The 16,985-nt window shown below is 38.3% G+C and overlaps 1 protein-coding gene across 2 annotated transcripts in view; it reads left to right on the top strand.

The window, feature by feature from the left end:
- NCOR1 (nuclear receptor corepressor 1) overlaps positions 1-16,985 on the top strand; it is a 156,162-nt gene that overhangs the window by 62,030 nt on the left and 77,147 nt on the right. For both annotated transcript variants that reach the window (XM_044921534.1, XM_044921535.1), the window contains 8 exons: positions 3,965-4,021; positions 4,568-4,620; positions 7,049-7,115; positions 9,715-9,887; positions 11,036-11,126; positions 13,142-13,320; positions 13,847-13,901; positions 14,586-14,687. In XM_044921534.1, coding sequence (XP_044777469.1) covers positions 3,965-4,021; positions 4,568-4,620; positions 7,049-7,115; positions 9,715-9,887; positions 11,036-11,126; positions 13,142-13,320; positions 13,847-13,901; positions 14,586-14,687 — 777 coding nt within the window. The remainder of the gene's footprint in view (positions 1-3,964; positions 4,022-4,567; positions 4,621-7,048; positions 7,116-9,714; positions 9,888-11,035; positions 11,127-13,141; positions 13,321-13,846; positions 13,902-14,585; positions 14,688-16,985) is intronic.

A 16,985-nucleotide genomic window follows, 5' to 3' on the forward strand; every position in this document is an offset into this window, starting at 1 on the left:
GCAATTAATGTTATTTTCTTGGCTGGGTTCAAAATTAGTTCAGTTTATTGAATGGACAGAGCAGTCTCCTCGAGGATCTGTTTGAAGATCTATCCAGTGAGAATAAACTGTATATAAAGGCAGTGACGAGGACGGCCTCATGGCTTTCCTGGAGGGTCAGTGACTCTGGTCAAGCAGGAATGTGGCCCAAGGTTGACAGGTGCTCCCTTGTTTCAGGAAAGCCAGGAGCATGTTGTTTTATGTTGAGTCTCCTGCTTTAAAAAAAATACTCTATAGAATAATAAAATACTTTTGTGGGCTGATGGGCTTCATGGCCAGTTTAGGACCTTGGAGATAAAATAAATAGGGATTAGAGCTAACAGTGGAAAAGAATCTTATAAAGTAAAATTTGACTTCTTAGTGTGAGTCAGTTTTTTTTTTTTTTTAAAGATTTTATTTATTTATTTGACAGAGACAGAGATAGCGAGAGCAGGAACACAAGCCGGGGGAGTGGGAGAGGGAGAAGCAGGCTTCCCGCAGAGCAGGGAGCCCGATGTGGGACTCGATCCCAGGACCCTGGGATCATGACCTGAGCCGAAGGCAGACGCTTAACGACTGAGCCACCCAGGCGCCCAGTGTGAGTCAGTTTTAAAAGAAATTGAATTCAGCGATATTAATTGATTGAATTTCTTAATTAAGCATTGTCATTACTTGTGAATTTGTGATTGACTAGGATGTGAGGACTGAAAACTATTGAACAAGATCTGATGGAGAGTTTAATTTGTGTTCAATTTTGGTAGATAAATGTTTTCATTAATTAGTGTAGTAAGCATTTCTTGGGGCCCAGCAACAAAACTAAACACTTCTCTCAGACCTCTTCTTTCTATTTTAGTATATATATATATTCCATTTTGTGATGCATTCTGTGAAGAATAGAAGAACAACCAAACTTATTAGACTTACAATAAAGACTATTTTTAACTCACAGTAACTGTAGAAATCCTCTTTTTACACATCTCCTCTTTTTGATTGCCCTGCTCGGAGTTGCCCGCAGTGCTGTAGATCTGCAGCAGGGGTTCCTGGAGGGGGGTTGTGAGCGCCCCACTGGGCCCAGGGCACAGGCCCTCTCACTACTGCCTCCCCGCGCTGCCTTCTGTCAGGCCTTCATGGCCTTCTGAGCTTTCTTTAATGAATGACCTTATCTGTTTTGGCACCAGAGGAAAGGAGAGATGGGTGAGGGCAAGAGGACATTTCTCTCTTGTTCCTTGTTTGGCAGCCATCTACACGGTTGGGAATTAAGCCAAATGTGGCTTCTGAGATAGGAGCCATTATCTTGTATTAGGCATCTTTCGTTTCTTTAGAGAGTTAGTGGGAGGAAGAAAGCTGCCCAAAAGTGACTGTTAATTTTAAAGTTGGCTTCCTGAGAGAAAAATTGTCTTGCATCAGTTTAAACTTTAGACTGAGATTCACGTAGTCTCTAAACAGACTCATCTCCTGGACTATTTTTAACAGTTCAGTTTGCTGTTATCCTTCCCCGTTGTCAGTTCCAAAAATATTTATAAATGCTCTAATTTCAGAATTCTAATACATATAGAAAAGGGTGTGCATGGAGTGTGGTTTTCAAAGATATCTTGTTTATTTTTTGATTGCATGATTTGAAAGTTAAAGTGACAACAGAAGAAAGAAAGGGATTGACAGTAGAAAGTGTACTAAGTGCCAGCAAGCTCTAGTCACCTAGGCCAGTGTCCTGGGCAATCTCTGTTTCCCTCTCTGCCACGCTCTAAGAGTTAGTTAATCAATGAAGAGCATCAGTCCTGCCTCCTAAATAGTGGTCTCGTCAGTTGCTTCTCTCTTCCTCTTTTGGCAATAGCTTATATGAGCCGTCATCACTCACATAAATAGTGAGTGTCCTTCCTTCAGTCATGTAACTTTACTCCCTTGTCTCTCAGGGTTATTTGTAGACAGTTCCACTTAGCCTGCCTGTTCTTGGTATAGACTCTAATACAGAGTGCCTCGAGAAAGCAAATTTAAGAGGTGTGTGGCTGGCTCAGTCCGTGGAGTGTGCAGGTCTTGATCTCGGGGTTGTGTGTAGAGATTACTAAAAATAAACTAAAAAAAAAAAAAAAAGGAAAAGGAAAGCAAATCAAAAAACTGGTGAGCGTTGGGTCTGGTGGAAGTTAGTTGCAGGTGCTAGATATTTCCAAATTTATTATCTATGATGATGTTACTTACGTGTTATTTAATGTATGTCTGTCGCTAATCTGAATTTTAGGATCATTACATTTTGACTTCTTGGGTTAGTCGTTTGTTCTCAGCTGGAAACTGTTTTTGATTGTTGTAACTTGGAGGAGAGATGGCGTGCTACTGGCATCTAGTGGGATGCTGCTAAATATCCCACAGTGCATAGGGCAGTCCCTGGAACACATATGTGGGCCCAAAATGGTAATAGTGCCAAGGCTGACAAATCCTGCCTTTAAACTCTCTGTAGAAATAGGATCTGCTCTGCAAATTTAATGGATATTTATGGTTTTATATTTGACTTTTTTGCTGTATTTATTTCTCATCTTAACAACCTTCTTAGTTTCTTGGAGTTTGGAAAGTGCTTTTTACAGTATTTTGTACTTCTTATGCTTCCTAGTTCTTTTCACACAATACATACTAAATAAATATTTGACGGATTGATTTTGATTGATAAATGAGATGAAAAGGAGAATATTTATTTTAAAGGAACATTTTTCTTTACACTCGGGGAATACCGATTAATATCCAGTCCCATTTGTGTGTCACATCAGAAGCCCTGGAGAGTTTCCCAGCAGCAAATGCATTGAGGTGGGCGTCTGCCCAGCAGACGGGGAACCATTGTTACTAATGGGAATGTGTTGAGAGGAAGAGGGACTTGAGAACCACTGACACATTTGGTAGTCCTATAATTCTAGTTTAAACATTTTTAGCTTCGAATTTGTTATATTTCGTCTATTAAAGGACGATTTCTGTTAGCACATTCGTCTAGATTAATTTACTTTTGAAAATGGACCGTAAAAATTATTTAATTCAGCATTTATTTACTGTTGAACACTTGAGAAATTCAAACTAGCTGTTTCCTCTGTTCAGTTATTACCTAGGTTTTCTTGTAACTAGAATATAGGCTCATTATAAGCTTTTCTTCCAAGAGATCAGTTTGGCTTACAACAGTAAAGACTGGCAACTTTATGGTATTTTATGTTTTAAAATTTTTATTAAAGACATTATGTCTTGAAGTGTTGAGGGATTCATTTCTAATAGTGAATCTGTGTTCCCTCTCCCTAGAATCTTTTTTTTTTTTTTTTTTTTTAGATTTTTAAAATTTATTTATTTGAGAGAGAGAGAATGAGAGACAGAGAGCATGAGAGGGAGGAGGGTCAGAGGGAGAAGCAGACTCCCTGCTGAGCAGGGAGCCCGATGCGGGACTCGATCCCGGGACTCCAGGATCATGACCTGAGCCGAAGGCAGTCGCTTTACCGACTGAGCCACCCAGGCACCCCCCTCTCCCTAGAATCTTGATACCTGTTTGCTGTTAAGAACTTCACAATTCTTTAGTTATTATTATTATTTTTTAAGATTTTATTTACTTATTTGAGAGAGAGAGTGAGAGAGAGCACAAGAGTGGGCTGAGGGGCAGAGGGAGAAGCAGACTCCCCGCTGAGCAGGGAGCCTCACATGGGGCTTGATCCCAGGACTCCGGGATCATGACCTGAGCCAAAGACAGCTGCTTAACCAGCTGAGCCACCCAGGTGCCCCTATTATTACTTTCAGTACAAATGTGAAGCTTTGACTTAATTTGATGAGGAAGTTATGAAAACAAAAGAGAGTATTTCAAGAGTATGTGGAAATAAGGAAAGTTCTACTACAGAGTAGTTTTTAGGTAAATATTATTAAATTGGTAGTGATTTTGCACTTAGGTAATATAATTTTTAATTATACAATATAATAATGTCTTTATCTGTAGAAAAAAGCAGAAGAAGCTCATAAAATATTTGAAGGTCTTGGCCCAAAAGTTGAACTGGTAAGTAAGAAATTTCTTTTTTCATGTCTAGTGTTTTTTTGTTTTTTTGGGTTTTTTTGTAGTCATTTTGCTTGGGATAAGATGGAATACAATCTTTCTATTTTGGAATGAGATCTGGGCTGGACGTTTGTGGTAAACTTTAAAATAGTGGTGCGCAAACTTGGTTACCTTTGCAGAAGTATCGCCCTGAGTGTGTTTTTGCCTGAGCAGGCCATTTAATCATACGAGGTAGAAGCAGGACGAGTAAGAACAGAAATAGCTCTTTGGACCATATGTTCTTCCTTTGCCTTTGAAATTAAAAATCCATGAGTAAATGTATTTCTTACGGGATACGGTGGATTTATAAACATTTTTATGGGGGTGGCATTAATAGGAGATGGGGTAAAGAGAATTATTCAGGGAACCTGGAAGTCTGGAGGTTCTGGTAGGGCAGGTATTGTGAAGATCCATGAGTACTAGGTTTACATGAAAATATAAACTGTTGCTTTGTATTTTCATAGACATGTGTACAATGTTGTATATGTAAATATTTGATTTATTTTATAGCCACTCTATAACCAGCCATCGGATACCAAGGTTTATCATGAGAACATCAAGACGTAAGTATTTATCATCTTTGGAGTTCTTCAGTTAAAGACCATATATTCTATAAAGAGATCGTTTTTATGTTATCTGCTGACATTATTATAATATAGTGTAGGTGTGTTTTAGATTTGTGTAATTTGCTGTCGTTTTACTATATGTTATCTTCCTCTGGCTTCTTGGGGGTTGGGGTAACAGCTTTGAGTTTCCGAGGCCAAAAAAATGAAATAAATTATTGCATAAAACTAGCTGGTTTTATGATCTGCTAGTAAAAAAGGTGAATACTTAACATTGAAATGGCTTACCTTGAGGCTTGAATTTTTTGCCTCCTGTTTTGTCTTTTTTTCAGTGGAGTACCTGCAAGGCGCATGATGAAGTAAGATAATGAAGCTTTTTCATTTAAGACTAGTGATGACACCGTCCCCCACCAAGCCACATCTGCCATTGCAAAGTAGAAGTGCCACGGATCATTTTATCATTATTCAAAATCCTATTCTAGGGAAATCCCTTCCATGACTCTTGCTAATGACGGTATTTGTAGACCCTTCTGCCATTTAATGTCCTGGTGCCTTGGAAGCGCTCAGTCACCTCACGTGGGTGAGGAGACTGCTCCAGAATGTAGTTTGCTTAGCCTTGCTCATCCTAGATACCAGGCCTTTATGGATGCAGATTTTGGAATAAGAAAATAAGTGAAAAGAAAATCTAATTTCTTGATCTGATTGAAGTAAGAGAGGAGGCTAGATAGGTATCTTTTTTTTTTAATTATCATACTTTAAGAGAATTTAGGTGAATTATTCGTAGTTTGTAACAAAAATGTAATATTTCTACTTTATGTTTTATTAAGGATAATCAGAACATTTTAATTATTTACTAGTATAGTTGCTAATGAGCACATTGCTATTTATATATCAGATATATTTTTTTCTTTTAAAAAATTTCTGACTGAGAGTATGTGCAATAGTTGACTACTTTGCAGAATTGGTGGCAAATATAATTTGCATGGTAGTATGCATGAACAAAATTGAAATTTGAATAATTTTAACTTTTGTTAAATAAGTGGTTTATAATAAAAGTCATATACTTAGAATTTTTCTGTGAGATGCTACTATGGTCTTGACAACCCTTAGAAGTAGGCTTAGACAAAACTCATAAAATATACCTTGTTCTGGAACTGTTTAGCTGTTTTAGCATTTTTAAAAAGGAGAATAGCAGATAAAATCTAGTTGGCTACTTTTAATGATTTTTTTTCCCCCCCACAAAGCTTCAGTTATATTTGTGTTCTGTCTTTTTCCCCTAATATTAGCGGGAGAGCAGCTCTGTCTGATTTATTTTATGCTGTCTACATTGCCCGACTGCAGTGCTTAGCACACTGTTCTGGGATGGCTTACTGACTGGCTGACTTCTTAAATCCTAGGAAACATTTTAAATGTTATTTATTGATTATCAGTTGCTTTTGAGTAACACGTAATTAAAATTAGAGCAAACTGAATATATGGTACCGCTTCCACTGTATGTCACCTTGTGAAGTAACCATTTACTCCGCTGCATGCATCCATATGAATCGTGTAGTAGCTCTTTTCTCATCACCGTCATTTGCTTTGTATGAAATAGCAAATCTACCTTTTGATAATTCTTTTCATGTCTTGGGTACTGTCCCACGTAGCCAGCTCCTGACTGCCCACAGAGCCGGTGTCCCTGTTAGTCCTGAGGGGCTGATAATCCAAAAAATTACTTCTACTTGCCTTGGCTTTGTATTTATATTTGCATAATCAGCTTGAAATCCTTTCTGGAAGTAGGTGGGGTATAAATATTTATATTTGAACCTGCATGTCATTGTTTTTGAAGGTCACAATGCTTCAAATTTAAAAAGTGTAACTGTTTCATTAAGATATAAGAGAAGTCTTCCTGTCTTGTCACATTGCCCTCCGTGACTTCTTAGTGTGGTTTGTGTCATTTCTGTGACGGAAGGAAACCTTCTGTGTAAAAGCACAAGTCCCCTCTCTCTGTGTTGGTATACGTTCTCATAGAAAGGAGGTCAGCACCATACCTGAGGTAGGGAGGTAACTTTAAAAGCCTTTCCTTCTCTTCTACCTCCCCTCCTCCAAGAGTGCACAGAGATGTTTATATCACCAGAGTTCTTGAGAAGAATCAGTGACTGTGTAATTATAACTTGAAACTATTTGCCTTATACTTGGACGTAATAATTTAAAATGAACTATTTGTATAAAATCTTGCTGGAGAGTGGAAGGAATTTTAGTCAGTTCTAATTATTGCAAAAGTCTTATTTTGCAGGGTGAAAAAAATTAAGATTAACTTTGATTACATCAGATATTCCTAAGTGATCTTTGCTTGTTTTTCAGTGTCTCTGAAAAAAAAAAAAAAAGTGAATGCATTATTAAATTGTGCTTTTTCTTAATGTCATACAACCATATTTTTCTCTTCTAGAAACCAGGTGATGAGGAAAAAACTCATTTTATTTTTTAAAAGAAGAAATCATGCAAGAAAACAAAGGGTGAGGTCCTATCCTTTAACTGAAATTTGTACAACTTTCCCATTCATGCTCATTTAGGCATTTACTTTCCCTTTATTAGTGAGAATGGTTTTTGATTATGTTTGAGAAAAGGCTGCCGATTTAGAAAGTAACTATAGGGATGACTTAAATATAAATCCAATTCTAGCAGCGAATGACATTTAATATCATTATCAAAATAATTTCTTTGGTCATCTGTGTATAGCATTTTCATCTAGCCAAAATAAAGAAAATGGTGAGTAGTTAAAAAAGAATATGAAAGAGAAATAGGATGATCAACATTTAGTCTCTCAAACCCTCAGACCAATGTGGGTAAGTTACAGTCATGCTGAGTAGACATTACTGCTCTTTCTTTATTAGGAACCGGGTCAGCTAAAGTTCAGCTTTTTGAAATTCACATTCTTTTTCATATTTATTATATGACTTGCATCCAGAAGTTTTGTGGTTCTAATGTTCACGGAAATGAAACTACAGAAAATATAATGCCAGTATACTTCTTTTCATGATATGTTCAGACTAAATTTAGACAGACTGTTGATTCATTTAAAGTCAGTTGCTTACCAGATAAATGATGTTCTTTAATTCACATCAAAAATGAGCCATGTACTTTATATTTAATGACATGACAGTTAAATGAATTTTAAAGCTCAAGAGTCAGTGGCTTTTACTTGATACATAACTTCCAATGTAATTTGCCAGTCTGGTCCTTCAGATACTATCTTTAAATTAATGTTTTTTGTTTTTGTTTTTGCCAAAAACATACAAATATTAAATAAGAAACTACTAAAGCATTTTTTTTCCTATCCAGTAATTTTGTTATAATTGTGGTCATTTAATGTCTGGTGATGCAAACATAGAAGCATAGACTTTGTTTTCATGCTTCACAGAGTCTTTAGTTATAACATTTACGTGTTCACTGATTTAATAAATATTTATTGGCTGTTTACTCTGTCCATGTATTATTCTACAAAGGTGAGCAAGATAGCCTTATGGTTTTAACCCTTGAAGCATACAATGTAATTGGGGGCAGATGAGTCACAGGCAGTTAGAGTATCGTAATCACACCGTGGGAAGGGACATACAGATGACTGTGGGAGCATACAGGAGGGACAGCTAATGCCCCATGGATGAATCATAAAGGGAAGTTTGCAGGACAACGAGAAACTCTGGAAGTCTGCGCAGGCATAGGGAGCCGCTGAAATGAAGGTCTGGGAGGTGGAGGGAGGGTGGCAGGTTGCTGGGAGCGCAGCAGAAATGAGGCTCCTGAGGCAAGAGGGCCGGGTCGCACCTAGGAGGTCCGCCTACAGGACTTTGGGTTCGGTCCTGAGGGCATCTTTTAAGTGTTTGAACTGAGAAGTGAAACGTTCAGGTTTGTATTTTAAGAATGTGCTTCTGGCTCCACCATTAAGAAGGCCTGGGAGACAGTTCGGAGGCTCTTACTTTGATGTAGGTAAGGGATGATGTTGGCCTGGACTGAGGAGCTAGCTAGAGATGGAGAAAGTGAAGGACACAGAAGACACCTGGGAGTTGAAAAGAATGGGAAGCGTCTGGGGGTGGCACAGATCGTGAGGAGGATAATATTCTCCTCTCTATTGCCACTTTCTTGAAGGGACCAATGTTAATGGTTTTTCGTGAGTCCTTCTACACCTTTTTCTATCCTTGTGTTGTTGACACGTTCACAGTTCTATGCTCATAATGGAGGCTTCTTGCCTCTCTGTTTAAAAAATGAGATCATACATTACTCATTTCTCTAAAAGGATTAATTCTTGGTTCCGTGTAGTTCACTGCATTTCTTTTTATCATAAAGTACAACCAATTTCTGCCTTTTCCAGACTGTCAAAAATGTTTATTAGATAGCATTATTTATAATAACAAAAACCTTCAAGTAATCAAAGCCTCCAGGAGTAGAGGAATGGTTAAAGCATGAGTGTTTTCTCTGACAGATTGTTAGGAAAACACCAAAATGTCAGTATATTTGCCGTTGGGTGATTGGGATTTTGAACTATTCACATGTTTCTATTACTAATTTCCTTTTTTTTTTTTTTTTTAAATATTTATTTGACAGAGAGATAGAGAGAGAGTACAAGCAGGCAGAGAGGCAGGCAGAGGGAGAGGGAGAAGCAGGCTCTCCGCTGAGCAGGGAGCCTGATGCGGGGCTCGATCCCAGCACCCTGGGATCATGACATGGGCCAAAGGCAACCGCTTAACCGACTGAGCCACCCAGGCGCCCCTCCATTTTTTTTTTTTTTTTGACAATGAAGACATATATTTTTATCAGGAAAATAGTGAAAGTAGCTGGTCAGCTACCAGTGGTAGCTCATTAATTAATTAATCTATGTTAGTCTTAATGTTAACTAAAAAAAACTAGCCAAAATATGCTTTATATGCTGATCTTTGTAGGAAACAGAGCTCTTTTCTCTCTCTCGTCTTTCAGATCAAGAACAGCTTTTCATTCACAGTTGAGTCCTAGGCCAAATGTACTGCTGACTAGCCTTAAGAAGTAACATTTACTTTAAAGTATTAGGTTTGTCAGAATGATAGAGTTTAGTTTAATTATTAATTTGCTGCGGGTATTTAATAGGAACAAAAAATCTGCCAACGTTATGATCAGCTCATGGAGGCATGGGAGAAAAAAGTGGACAGAATAGAAAATAACCCCCGGAGGAAAGCTAAAGAAAGCAAAACAAGGGAATACTATGAAAAGCAGTTTCCAGAAATTCGAAAACAAAGAGAACAACAAGAAAGATTTCAGCGGTAAGTCGTTTGATGTTTAATGGCTGTGCTCGTCTCCTGGCTAATGGCTATGCTCTTTTCTCTCTGACAGAGTCCCACTCCTGCTCTCTCATGGTGTTAATGTTACCTGAATCTGATCTTAAGAAAGTTCATAAAGAACCTTTCATTTTGAATATAAAACTTCATTATCAGCTAGCAAAGATTATGTCTTGGTGAATTTAATATTAATTTTTTATACTTAACGCTGTTCAATCTAAGTTTAAATGAGTATTTTGAAATTAATTATTCTGTTCTTGAAAATACCTATTCCTTCAGAAATGACAGTTAAAAAGAATAGACTTGACTATTTCTTAGTTCTTCATTACCTGCCAACATGACTAAACAGTATTAAATAGATGGCTAATTAAGAAGTTCTTTGATATTGGTAGTTTCTGATTTGGTTTTACTTTAGGGAGCAAGTATTTTGTAAAAGTAAAAGCTTTAGATTTCTTCTCCACTATCTCTTATAAGATTATATGTAAGCTTTAATTCTTTAATCACGATTAAGTCTTTATGAGGGAGATGGTTGTTGTTTTTTTCCCCTCTGTAAAAAATATTTAATGTATTTTTCTAAGTCAGCTGTCCTCTACTCTGGAAGGGAAAGACTGCTATTTGAAATGGAAATGTCTCCAATACCTGTGGTTTTCCAGAAGTTTCCCATAAGTTGTTCTACCGTTTGAACTTGGACATGTAACCTTTAAATTTTAATCTCAACATTTTATTTTTATTTTTTTAAAAAGATTTTATTTATTTATTTGACAGAGAGCGAGACAGCGAGAGCAGGAACACAAGCAGGGGGAGTGGGAGAGGGAGAAGCAGCTTCCCGCCGAGCTGGGAGCCCGATGTGGGTTCGATCCCAGGACCCTGGGATCATGACCTGAGCTGAAGGCAGATGCTTAACGACTGAGCCACCCAGGAGCCCCTAATCTCAACGTTTTAATCATTCTTCTATAGAATTCTAATCTTCAGGCATATTACTTAAAAGTAGTGGCTCAGTAGCATTTGTTTTCTGACTTCTAGTTGGTTAAGAAAGTCCCATTCAGAGGAGTATTGTATATAAAAGTAACTTAATTGATATCTTCTTTATAAATGGCCTTTAACTATATTTATAATTTCTTTCTTATATTTAGAGTTGGGCAGAGGGGAGCTGGTCTTTCAGCCACCATTGCTAGGAGCGAGCATGAAATTTCTGAAATTATTGATGGACTCTCTGAGCAGGAGGTAATTAATTGACTTAGTTTTTTTTTTTTTTTTTTAAAGATTTTATTTATTTGACAGAGAGAGACACAGCGAGAAGAGGGAACACAAGCAGGGGCAGTGGGAGAGGGAGAAGCAGGGAGCCCGATGCGGGGCTCGATCCCAGGACCCTGGGATCATGACCTCAGCCGAAGGCAGACGCTTAACGACTGAGCCATCCAGGCACCCCTTGACTTAGTTTTTTAATTCATTGATTATTCAGGCATTTTAGCCTCATACCCCAGGAACTAAGGGCTTATTTGTACATAAACGAGGGAACATTTATAGAGTTTGGACTGTTCCAAAGACTGGCCAACCACTGAAGGTTTTACACCACGCAATCCCATGATCAGATTGGCATCTTACATGGATGGCTTTGGCAGCAGGGAGGCCTAAAAGAGATGTGAGGAGGCTGTTAACATGAAAACAAGAGCCTGAATCAGAGATGTGTAGGAGCAGACTGACCGGAGAGATTTCATCTGAGGTGGACCTGAGGTGCTAGTGGGTACCCCAAAGTGTGCTTTCTAGCCCCAGAGCCTGGGAGACAGAGATGATATGGCATCAATAAATCCACGCTGAATAAAAATAAATTCCAGTCCCTAACATGAGTCTTCTGAGTTGTGTTCAAACTATCTCTAAAGGTTGGTCCAAAAGCCACCTCCTATTTAGTTCTGGTTTTGATTTTATATACTTGTTTTTTAAAAACCTCATCTCTGAAAAAATAAAAAATAAAAACCTCATCTCTGGTGTCAACTATACTTCAATTAAAAAAAAAAAACAACACAACACAACACCAGAAAATCTCATCTCTGAATTCTGAAGGTCTTGCTTATTTGAATGTGGTGGTCTCCTTAAGTAATGATCAAAGAAATTACTAAATTGCTATATATTTTAAAACTTCTCTGAGAAACAAACTGAGGGTTCTAGAGGGGAAGGGGGTGGGGGGATGGGTTAGCCTGGTGATGGGTATTAAAGAGGGCACGTTCTGCATGGAGCACTGGGTGTTATGCGCAAACAATGAATCATGGAACACTACATCAAAAACTAATGATGTAATGTATGGTGAGTAACATAACATAATAAAAAAAAAACAAACTTGTGTTCATAATCCCTGCAGTGATGACTAAATCTATGTTAATTTTTTTTGCTTGCTTTTTGACTGATTCCATTAGGGCACATCTGTAAGCATCCAAAACTAGGACCAGTTGAGGTGACTCAAGCTCATGTGTCTGCCCCAAATCATGCTTTGGTGTTCAGATTGACTGAGACTACCCCATAAAATTTGACACTTTGTAAGGACTTGACTGTAAGACAGTATCCACTTCCATGAGTAGGAAAAAACCTAGCTTTGTGTTGAGGTCAATACCTGTAGTTTTGGTGAATTTTTTCATAGAAATTTGTGCTCATGAACTTACTAAATTGAACTTCGGGAAAAACCGACTGTATAGATGTAACGAAGTTTTAGTTGAAATTTTACGGATAATAGTCTTCAATTTTCAGTGGAAAGATTGCATAAGATTAGCAAGAAGTATTTCACACGTGAGTTTAATTTAAAATCACTGTCCTTAAGATTTGGGTGCCTGTTTTTTCCCCCTATTCATTGGTCTCCAAAATGACATTAAGATTTATTCTCTAAAATGATGTTAAGACTTTTAAAAATGAGACTGTATTAATATAATTAAATGTTTCATAAGATTATTACTTCAATGAACTTGGCATTTCTTTGTGTCCTTTAGGTCTAAAATGTTACTATCTGAAGTATCTATTTCTTTTAAGTAAAGAACTCTTCTCGAATTGTAGGAGTGGGATATAAAAACATAATGTGTATACCCTCTGCCTACGATTCATTTAATGAATATTTATTAGATATATGAGTAATTACCACATGCTACTGACACATGAAACTACGCATGTGGTTCTTCCGGCGTATATTAGGGTAGCTGGTCTATAGCCCTCTTTAAATTTTATTCTTTGTAAATGATGTTTACTTTCTTTTGCAGAATAATGAGAAACAAATGCGGCAGCTTTCTGTGATCCCGCCTATGATGTTTGATGCAGAACAGAGACGGGTCAAGTTTATCAACATGAACGGGCTCATGGAGGACCCTATGAAGGTTTATAAAGATAGGCAGTTTATGAATGTTTGGACTGACCACGAGAAGGAGATCTTTAAGGACAAGTAATTTAAACTTTTAATTATTTTCTCATAGAAGCTTACATAAATTCGTGAAAAGTATTTGGCATTCACTTGTAAATTGAACCGTTTCCCCAAAACCTTGGCCCCTTTTTGGCATTTGGATGGATACTGTGGAAAGTAGAGAATATAGATTTGCTATGACCTTCCCATAAGCTTATAGATGGGAGGATCGGTCACAGATGAGAACTGGGGTTATGGAGTCATGTTAAGCGTGGTATCCAAACTTGGGTGGTGTCTCATTCACTTGGGGGTGCATTTTAAAAGTACAGGTTTCTGTGCCCTACCATAGGCCAGTCCCATCAGTTCCTGGTGGATGGTGCCCAGGAATCTATGCCCTTAAAAGACTCCAGCGATTCTGTGGTTGTTTCTCAGGTTGGCAGTTAGGGGTCACCAGGAAGTAGTCTGTACTAATAGTTCTGTTCCCGAGGTCCCCCCCCCCCTTTTAAGTCATTAAAATGTTTGTGTGTATGTGTGTATGTGTTTGTTTGTTTTCCCTTTTTTTACTCAGGTTTATCCAGCATCCAAAAAACTTTGGACTAATTGCATCCTACTTGGAAAGGAAGGTAAGAAATGGTTTGCATTGAGAATGTTTATAGGTTTGTGATGTTCGCTACTTTGAAGTTTTTGTGCTCTAATACACAGAGGTAGTTAAATAGAACTGATTTTTATAGAGGGCTTGATACAGGAAAGATTCTTAGGTGACTAATATAGTGATATTTATAATTACGTAACAGATCATAAGCACAGAACACAGTCTAATTTTCATGATTAACAAAAAACGACTTGATACTATACTATATTTCCCTAAAAACACATAGATTACAATGCTTTTTGAACCTTACTGAATTTCTGATTAAAATATCAGAGTCCTGATTCTCCCTCATTTTTTTTTTTCCACAATGGATTGGATGTAGTGTTTTTAAGCAACATATTTAAAAAAGAGACATTTTGAATATTTACATATATGCAACAAGAAAGAGAATTTAGTTACTGCTTAATAAGGAAGTGCTTGGATGTTTCTGATAGTTCCTGGTATCTTTTACGTAACTTGGATTAAGATTACTATAATTGTCCATTAAAATAGTCGATATAATGTATATATTTTTACAGCCTAGATATCCCTTAAAATGCTAGCTGTGTGTTGCTCTTCAATTTATACCTTGAGAATACCAGAGATTTCCCTTGAAAGTGTTGCTTAAAAAATGTTATTTCTTTGGCTTCTAAAAAATAATTTTTTTTCCTGATAGAGTGTTCCTGATTGTGTTTTATATTACTACTTAACCAAGAAAAATGAGAATTATAAAGCCCTAGTAAGAAGGAATTATGGAAAACGCAGAGGAAGAAACCAGGTATGTTTCATTACTGTGTTTCAGGGTGGAGATATGGAGAAAAAAAATGGTATAACCAGGGCCTTGTATTTAATCATGTGTATTTTAGGAATTGACATTTCATTAAATAATGAGGATGTTATGAACATGTTATTATTTCAAAACTAATATATATTTAATGTGTAACATCATCTGTTGTGAATGTACTGTAAGTTTATGGTATGATAAAATCAGTGAGAAAAGTTCTGTACTTCCATGTTATCTAAATTGTGCCTGTCAGCGTTAACAGTGATAACGTACAGAATGGGACCCATGACACCTCATTTCATTCACTGTCTTAACAGTCCTTTTGTCTGAGGAGGGGGCAGGTAGAACACGTAAGAAATATAGAGAAATGTAGTGTGGTAATGAGCGTAGAGGCTGATTTACCCAAATACTGGGGCCTGATTTTGTTTCAGAGTAACTTCATTTCTGGAGTTTAGATAGTTTTTACTCAGTAAAAGCACTTGATCTTAAAAGACAGTTTTTAATACAGTGCAGCGTACGTTTTCACAGTTGCAGTTCAGTACATTAACAACTGTTTTCCCCCCAATAACCGATCAGCAGCTGTCACAGCTCACGGGTGCTTTACCAGTGTGGTTGCTGGGACGATGTGAACGCCGTTGCTGTCCGCGCCCAGATTCATCCTGGGATTTGGAATCGCGTGCGTGAACTTGCACAGCTGCTCACTGCCCACCAGCCTTCCTAGATCTCTCCTCAGTTCCCTGCACAGCCACCCTTTCTTTCCTTAGCCACCCTGCTCACCAGATACACGCTGACCCAGGCTTCATTATGGGTAGCCGTGACCTGTTTGTGTTTCCGGGGTCATTGTTTCCTACAGAATACTATTGCCTCACGGGATGTGATTCCGTATTCTTCGGAAACGGTGTTTCTTGGTCAAAGTACATGCAGTGTTTCACAAGCCAACTGCGTGAAATGCTGCTAGAGGTGGAGAAAGCTGAGGTGCCCCGGGCGTGCATTTTCAGTGGTTGTTGAGGGGGCCAGAAATAAGATCGCAGTGAGTGGAAGGTGGATGTGGAAGGTGCGCGAGGGGCGGTAGTACAGATGTGCCCTTGTCCGGAAGGTGTGCTTACCAAGGGGAACAGAGAGGTGGGCGGAGCGCCGACAAGGATCGGGAGGGAGGAAGAGCGCGCTTATACGGTGATGGGGCTGCTACTGTAGACACAGAGCGAGGGATGCTTGTGGAGCTCCAGGAAGAGTTCCTGCCTGATGGGGAGCAAATCAGATGTTGTCAGTGAGGCGGCAAACACTGCTCCATCGGGCGCCTGGGTGGCTCAGTCGGTTAAGCGACTGCCTTCGGCTCAGGTCGTGATCCTGGAGTCCCGGGATCGAGTCCCGCATCGGGCTCCCTGCTCGGCAGGGAGTCTGCTTCTCCCTCTGACCCTCCTCCCTCTCATGCTCTCTGTCTCTCATTCTCTCTGTCAAATAAATAAATAAAATCTTAAAAAACTCAAAAAAAAACTTCCATCAAAGGTGCCAGGTCTTCCCACGGAGAAGGTGGAATCAAGCTCTTCTAGCTAGAGATGCTAGAGCCTGTCTGCGTTTTCAACAAGTTTCAGCTACAGATTTTTAACAATAGCTTTGTTCCTTATTAAACTAGTATTTGTAACTTTAATGGAACTTAATTTTTAGAAATTACATGTTTTATATTTATAAATTGTTTAAAATTTTCAGTCCCCGATAATGTAAGGGAATAATTTGCTATTTGTCATATCTTACATTTGCAGGATTAGCAGTCTGTTGCTTGTGATGATAGAGGAGAAAGCTCTAGCAGGAAATTCTGTGTGACAGGGAATGTCTCTGTTACTCTGAAACATTGGTTTTCTGTCCTAAAGTTATCTGGTACACCATCTCACTGTTCTGTGTGGCACACTCGTTCTTGTTAAGTTCCAGCCATATTAGAGTTTTCTTCTGCACATTCTTGTTCTACGTGCTCACACCTCTAGCATGTCCCAGAGTGCATTTAACAGAACTGAGATTGTCCATATGTGCTCTCACCTTGACCTGAACCTTCGTATGTTTGTCCCCAAGTTGGCTCAGGTTGGGGTTGGTCAGCCTTTCCATCAGTCTAGTCCTTCCCACAGTAGCTTTTAAGTTATTACCTTGAAGATTTTTTTCTCTAGTTGTATATTTCTCTGATTGCTTCACTGGGAATTTGGGAGAGGAGGGGATTGAATGATGGAAATACAGCACCATCTCAGACCGGAAGAATCTTATCTCTGTTTCTTAATTGCTTGTGTACTTCATTCTGTTTGTGTC

The sequence above is a fragment of the Neomonachus schauinslandi genome, chromosome 15, assembly GCF_002201575.2.
Source record: "Neomonachus schauinslandi chromosome 15, ASM220157v2, whole genome shotgun sequence".
NCBI lineage: Eukaryota > Metazoa > Chordata > Mammalia > Carnivora > Phocidae > Neomonachus > Neomonachus schauinslandi.